The following is a 7594-nucleotide window of genomic DNA, read 5'->3' as shown; positions in this document are numbered from 1 at the left end:
CCATTAGGTATATAAGGACAGCATGTCTACTGAACCATTAGACCTATAACCACAGCATGTCTACTGAACCATTAGGTATATAAGGACAGCATGTATACTGAACCATTAGGTCTATAAGGACAGCATGTCTACTGAACCATTAGGTCTATAAGGACAGCATGTCTACTGAACCATTAGGTCTATAAGGACAGCATGTCTACTGAACCATTAGGTATATAAGGACAGCATGTCTACTGAACCATTAGGTCTATAAGGACAGCATGTCTACTGAACCATTAGGTCTATAAGGACAGCATGTCTACTGAACCATTAGGTATATAAGGACAGCATGTCTACTGAACCATTAGGTCTATAAGGACAGCATGTCTACTGAACCATTAGGTATATAAGGACAGCATGTCTACTGAACCATTAGGTCTATAAGGACAGCATGTCTACTGAACCATTAGGTCTATAAGGACAGCATGTCTACTGAACCATTAGGTATATAAGGACAGCATGTCTACTGAACCATTAGACCTATAACCACAGCATGTCTACTGAACCATTAGGTATATAAGGACAGCATGTTTACTGAACCATTAGGTCTATAAGAACAGCATGTCTACTGAACCATTAGGTATATAAGGACAGCATGTCTACTGAAACATCAGGTATATAAGGACAGCATGTCTACTGAACCATTAGGTCTATAAGGACAGCATGTCTACTGAACCATTAGGTATATAAGGACAGCATGTATACTGAACCATTAGGTCTATAAGGACAGCATGTCTACTGAACCATTAGGTCTATAAGGACAGCATGTCTACTGAACCATTAGACCTATAACCACAGCATGTCTACTGAACCATTAGGCCTATAAGGACAGCATGTCTACTGAACCATTAGGTATATAAGGACAGCATGTATACTGAACCATTAGGTCTATAAGGACAGCATGTCTACTGAACCATTAGGTCTATAAGGACAGCATGTCTACTGAACCATTAGACCTATAACCACAGCATGTCTACTGAACCATTAGGCCTATAAGGACAGCATGTCTACTGAACCATTAGGTCTATAAGGACAGCATGTCTACTGAAACATTAGGTCTATAAGGACAGCATGTCTACTGAAACATCAGGTATATAAGGACAGCATGTCTACTGAACCATTAGGTCTATAAGGACAGCATGTTTACTGACTCCTAACATTATTCCAAACCCTTATAGTAGAGTCTATTAGACACTATGAATGTCATATACTTATGGTGGTATAGTGTGTGTCTCAGCTTCTTTATTTCAAAGCACTTGTTGTAAAATAATTTCTCTGACACTGATATTTTTAGACAACCATAGCTTATGAAATTAACCCGCTTTCCCACAATACAAAACAATTTCACACTTTTTATGGGTCTCTGGATGTGAACTGCTTGGAACAATATTGGCTATTTTGAAATTATATTTGAGAGGTTGGTTGTCACCATTGTAAAAATATGATTCATTGGGAACATGACAGGACACCTGAGTAGTAAGTTTAAAACAATTCAGTTACTACTCAGTATCGGCAATCCTGGAAAGAGGCTGTAGGGTGCTGACTGCGTGGTAAGTGGACTACACTGCTCTCTGGTGGCTCAATTATAATGGACACATTACCCTCTGCTGGTTACTCCTACTCACTGCATGGCAGAAAACCTTTACAGATGGAATAAGAGAATCACATTTATACAGGTTTGATACAAAACACATTTTTGTTATTCAAATGAAGGTAACGACAGAAACAAAGCTAACATTTTATTTGAGACTGTCCTCGTTGCTACGTTGCAAAATGACCTTGAAGATGATCCTTCCTTGAAAAGGGGCAGCAGCGTAACCTAGTGGTTAGAGCATTGGACTAGCAACCAGAAGGTTGCAAGATCAAATCCCCAAGCTGACAAGGTACAAATCTGTCATTCTGAACAGTTAACCCACTGTTCCTAAGCTACCATTGGCCTAGTTAAATAAAGAAAAAACAAAGTAGAATGGCCATCAGTAGTTTCCTGTTTCAGGAGTGAATTCTAAAAGACAATTACTCTTTACAGAGAACATTTAGGATAAACATGCTTTTACAGTGCCCTCAGGAAATAAACAGGTGAATACTTGGCAATAAGTATCTGCAATCTCTAATGATCAAATATACTATTTACCTGCTTATTTCATAAACATGACACTCTAATGTGTTAAATGCATGATCACCAGTGTAATATTCATCCCAATGTACTAAGCTATCAAGTATAACACTCTCAACTGACATTCATATTATCAGGCAGAGGTATAATGCCCCTAGGGGGCACAGGGGCACGTGCCCCCTCAGATGTGTCCTGTTTTTATAAATAAAAAAATAAATAGCCTCCTAGCAATTTTCTGAAGTTGGCTTTAGCTAGCCCAGATAGGTTCCCAATCTCCCAACCTCACAACTAGCTATAAAGAAGCCATTTCAGGCTATCAAACAAGTTAGAGTAGCTAGCTTGTCTAACTATCTTAGCTGGCATGTGTGCTGGCAAGGTTGGTAGACTTTAGAAAAGAGAGGAATTATTAAATGTACTGAATAAGACTCACATTCCTTTCAATCTTTTACCCAGATTTTTGGCAGAGATGTAGAGAATAATATTTTGTTTCTTTAAAAAAATAACCACCAGTCAGGAGGATACAGACTGTTCAAAAAGTATGCTTAGATATGCAGAAAAATATACATATTTTTAACATAAAATTAAGCATAATGATGATGGCTCTAGATTGTAGGAAAAAGCTGTTTCAGGTGTTTGAAAATTGCTAAATTATCCAACCACTCCCTCAGCCATCCTCACATACTTTGTGCCCCCTCAGATTTTTGTGGTACATGGCGCCCCTGTTAAACCTCAGATTTTTGGGGTACATGACCCCCGTTAAACCTCAGATTGTTGGGGTACATGACGTCCGTGTTAACAGGGGCCAGAATTCTACAAGAAGGACTAGTGATGGATGCTCCAAACAATTTATTGGATATCTGATCTCCAGCATAGTGAGGTGAAAGGACTTTTTGTCCTGAGTTGAGTTCCTACAGGTCTGTTAGTCTTTCAGTCTGCAATGTCCAAGGTAAGCATGGACGCCCCAACCTGGTAACAATACATCACCCATTCATGTCTTTTTGAAGACTCCTTACAGGTTTTTTTTATATTGAGAGGCTTAAGGATTCCTTGGTATCAGTCGTCCAATCTGTTGATGCTGTTTGTCAGAGAGGGTTGGGGCTGTCCTAAGTTCATGAGTTCCCAGTTTTCAGATGGAGGGGGTTGTTCAGTCTTTCTCTATGGTTTGAAGATGGAGGGCGATGTTCAGTCTTTCTCTATAGTTTGAAGATGGAGGGGGTTGTTCAGTCTTTCTCTATAGTTTGAAGGTGGAGGGGGTTGTTCAGTCTTTCTCTATAGTTTGAAGATGGAGGGCGATGTTCGGTCTTTCTCTATAGTTTGAAGGTGGAGGGGGTTGTTCAGTCTTTCTCTATGGTTTAAAGATGGCGGGGGATGTTCAGTCTTTCTCTATAGTTTGAAGGTAGAGGGCGATGTTCAGTCTTTCTCTATGGTTTGAAGATGGAGGGCGATGTTCAGTCTTTCTCTATAGTTTGCAGGTGGAGGGGGTTGTTCAGTCTTCTCTATAGTTTGAAGGTGGGGGGGTTGTTCAGTCTTTCTCTATAGTTTGAAGGTGGAGGGGTTGTTCAGTCTTTCTCTATAGTTTTCAGGTGGAGGGGTTGTTCAGTCTTCTCTATAGTTTGAAGGTGGGGGGGTTGTTCAGTCTTTCTCTATAGTTTGAAGGTGGAGGGGGTTGTTCAGTCTTTCTCTATAGTTTTCAGGTGGAGGGGGTTGTTCAGTCTTCTCTATAGTTTGAAGGTGGAGGGGGTTGTTCAGTCTTTCTCTATAGTTTCAAGGTGGGGGGGTTGTTCAGTCTTCTCTATAGTTTGAAGGTGGAGGGGGTTGTTGAGTCTTTCTCTATAGTTTTCAGGTGGAGGGGGTTGTTCAGTCTTTCTCTATAGTTTGAAGGTGGAGGGGGTTGTTCAGTCTTCTCTATAGTTTTCAGGTGGAGGGGGTTGTTCAGTCTTTCTCTATAGTTTGAAGGTGGAGGGGGTTGTTCAGTCTTTCTCTATAGTTTCAAGATGGGGGGGTTGTTCAGTCTTCTCTATAGTTTTCAGGTGGAGGGGGTTGTTCAGTCTTTTTCTATGTAACCCACCAGACGGGCACTCTCCTTCCAAAGCCTCTTGGCCACCACATCATCCCTCCCCTCTGGGGCGGTCTCCGTCATGGCACAGTCACTGAGACACACACGCACACACACACACACACACACACACACACACACACACACACACACACACACACACACACACACACACACACACACACACACACACACACACACACACACACACCAATAACACTTTACAAACCGGAGCTAAACAACCTTGACAACAATTGAAAACAATAAAATACTTGATGTCCATGTCCTATCCAGCACTACTTTCACCACAGAGCTTACCTGAAATAGCTGCCAGACTTGTGCTCCAGTCCTGGGGTGACAGCACAGTAGATGGAGGTCTGGGCACCCTGGGTGGGGGTCTTCATGAGGAGCATGGAGGGGGCTGACAGGATGGCCCTCAGCATGGGGAACCAGGTCTCCACGTGGCGAGTCAGCTCTGTCCTGATCACCCCGGGATGCAGGCTGTAGGACGTCACCCCCGTACCTACCAGGGGACCAGATCCCAGTGTTTTACACCTCTACACTGTGTCTGGGAAAAGTCCTACCTGACAGTCAATTAAAACTCTTATTGGTGACAATATTGTTGTCGTAATGGTTGTAATAAATGTGCACAAGACCAAAGACAACCGAGGGTATTTCTGTTTACCTTTCAACCTTCTGGCCAGCTCTCTGGAGAATAGCACGTTGGCCAGCTTGCTCTGCCTGTAACTGACCAGGGAGTTGTACGGCCTCTTGGCAAAGAAAAGATCATCAAACTGGATCTTACCTAGATGTAGGGAAATAGACTTTGTTTTTTACATTGCATGGCACCTATATTATGGAAAGGCAGAAAAAAGTCCAATAGGCCGGTTTACCCCCTTTGTGTGCAATGCTAGACACATTGACAACACGGCTAGGGGCGGAGCTCTTGAGCTTCCCCAGAAGGAGATTGGTCAGTAGAAAGTGTCCGAGGTGATTGACAGCCAGTTGTGTCTCGAAGCCGTCCTCTGTTAGCCACTTAGGGCACATCATCACACCTGATGGAGACAACCATCATGATGAAGCGCTATATAACTGGAATCAACCATCCTTATCAGTCATAATGCCATAAAGCCAGCTTCTCATTCTAGGCCCGTATTAACAAAGCGTCTCAGAGTAAGAGTGTTAATCTAGGATCAGGTCCCCCCGGTCCATGTAATCTTATTTGTTATGATCTAAAAGGAAGAAAACAATATCCTAGATCAGCACTTTTCCCTCTGAGATGTTTTGTGAATCTGGGCCCAGACATGGCTGTTCCAGTGGTTGCTGATGCTCACCGGCGTTGTTGATGAGTATATCTAGGCGATCCTCACTGGCAGTGAACTCTTTGGCCAACTCTCTGACAGAGTACATAGAGGCCAGATCCAGGTGCCGCACTACAATGTTGCTGTTCCCCGTGGCCTGACGAATCTCGTCCGCCGCCCTCGCAGCCCGTGTCAGGTCCCGGCATGCCATCACCACCCGCGCCCCTACAGCACCCCAAAGTCAGTTAGAGAAGGCACAAATACACAACACACGCCATCCCCCCACATCGCACATCCTGTCCAAAGAGAAGGGTACCCTGCTCCCAGTATTGCAACCATTTCCTGGGATGGGATGGTCGAAGGCAGCAATTTAACACCCTGCCTTAAAGTATGTCAAACTGTGTCTTTACAGTATGACACACACATACTTGTGACATTGTGTACATAGCTACATAATGTGATTGTGCCATACCTCTACGTGCCATGTCACGGCACGTTTCCTTGCCAATGCCGGTGTTGGCACCGGTGACCAACACCGTCTTGCCACGTAATTGGACTGAAGATCGACACACACCCCCAGCAATCCATTTTCTCAACAGAACAACGCCTGGCGGTGCAACAAACAACATGGAAAGAATTGATTCCCTCCCACATTATGGCTTGAAATCTGTACACTTAGAAAAAAAGGTGCTATCTAAAACCTAAAAGGGTTCTTCGGTTCTTCTTCCAGGTAGAACCCTTTGGGTTCCGTTTAGAACCCAAAGGGTCAAACCCACAGAGGGTTCTACATGTAACCCAAAAGTGTTCTACATAAAACCTAAAAGGGTTCTACATGGAACCAAAAATAGTTATCCTATGGGGACAGCCAAAGAACCCTTTTGGAACCCTTTTTTCTAAGAGTGTAGTGGGTTAATTTGAGAGCAAAATATTATGGCGACCAGGAATACGGACTAGAACTGACAGTGAAGCTCTGATGTCTGAGCTGATGATGTGTTTTTGGAGGAGGCAATGTATGTCTCTTAAAATCAAAATTTTCTCGGTGGACTGACATAAACTCTGAGCATTTTAACATGCTCCTGGAATGTATGAATAGGAGTTAACTGTGCACTTGATATTAAGAGCTGGGATATTTCTGTGATAAAGAACTGTTAAAAAACATTGAATAACATCAAGATAACATCTTAATAACAGATGTCTGCAAAGAGAGCATAATTATCTGCTGGCAAATTTAGTAAGTGTTCTTCACAAATTACAATTAACACAACCAATTTTATTATTGTCTGTTTAATATTCAAAATAAAAACAAAGTTATCGCACTCTCTAATAAAACAATAAGAAGAGAGACAAAAAGACAAACCGAGTTGAATGATAATAGAGAATGGAAATGACCTTTTGAGCCTTTTCTTTAAACCGTTAAATAGATTTCATATTCTGAGTGATTTCCTTGCCACCCTTCACATTTAATTCAAACTCTGTTCTATATTTTTTACTTGGTTATTTCATTGCAACAAACACGCTTCAAATAGTACAATGAAAGACAAAGGCCATGACTTACAGATCACTGTGACCGCTATGACAGCGCCATACTTAACCGGCGCAGACGGATCAACTTCATCCCACATTTTATCCGTAGTCTAGGCAAAAACCTGCCAGACCATAGGTGGACGGACCGAATACCGTCCGCCTTGGGAGACACCTCGTTCTAATCGAGGAATATTACGATGTTTGTCGGCTATGATGCTCTCATCTGAGAGCGAGGCTATTCATAGGTTTAAAGCAATTTAAATAGAGGGATTTAGCGTCTGTCTTCAGATTACGAAGAGATTACAATCGTATTCTCTAATGTATCATGGGCAATACGAGAGCAGCAGTGGTGTCGAAATACAACGTGTTATGTTACATCTCTAGGTGTGAACTGAGTGAGCCCAGTCCAGCGAATGAAAACGCTGCAAACAAATGTAAACATACCAATGCAAATGAATAGACAGAATTGTATAACAATGCATTTTACTAGAATACAATTCCTAGAACATGATCTGGCATAAAGACTATATCCATGGCATGCCGTTTAGGCCAACCTGCTGC

At 42.4% G+C, this 7594-nt stretch overlaps 1 protein-coding gene across 1 annotated transcript; it reads right to left on the bottom strand.

Annotated features, from left to right (window-relative positions):
- Positions 1–1765: 1765 nt before the first annotated feature.
- On the bottom strand, positions 1766–7354 carry LOC106606092 (retinol dehydrogenase 12). Its single transcript, XM_014202212.2, has 7 exons — positions 7065–7354; positions 5982–6116; positions 5543–5734; positions 5102–5263; positions 4894–5013; positions 4527–4731; positions 1766–4302 (listed from the first exon to the last, which is right to left on the bottom strand). The coding sequence occupies exons 1-7, from the start codon at positions 7129–7131 to the stop codon at positions 4197–4199; spliced, it is 987 nt and encodes a 328-aa protein (XP_014057687.1). The 5' UTR covers positions 7132–7354; the 3' UTR covers positions 1766–4196.
- Positions 7355–7594: the final 240 nt, after the last annotated feature.

This window comes from Salmo salar, chromosome ssa05 (genome assembly GCF_905237065.1).
Source record: "Salmo salar chromosome ssa05, Ssal_v3.1, whole genome shotgun sequence".
Taxonomy (NCBI): Eukaryota; Metazoa; Chordata; class Actinopteri; order Salmoniformes; family Salmonidae; genus Salmo; species Salmo salar.
Note: the sequence above shows the minus strand (reverse complement) of the source record. Positions and strands in the feature narration are given on the sequence as shown.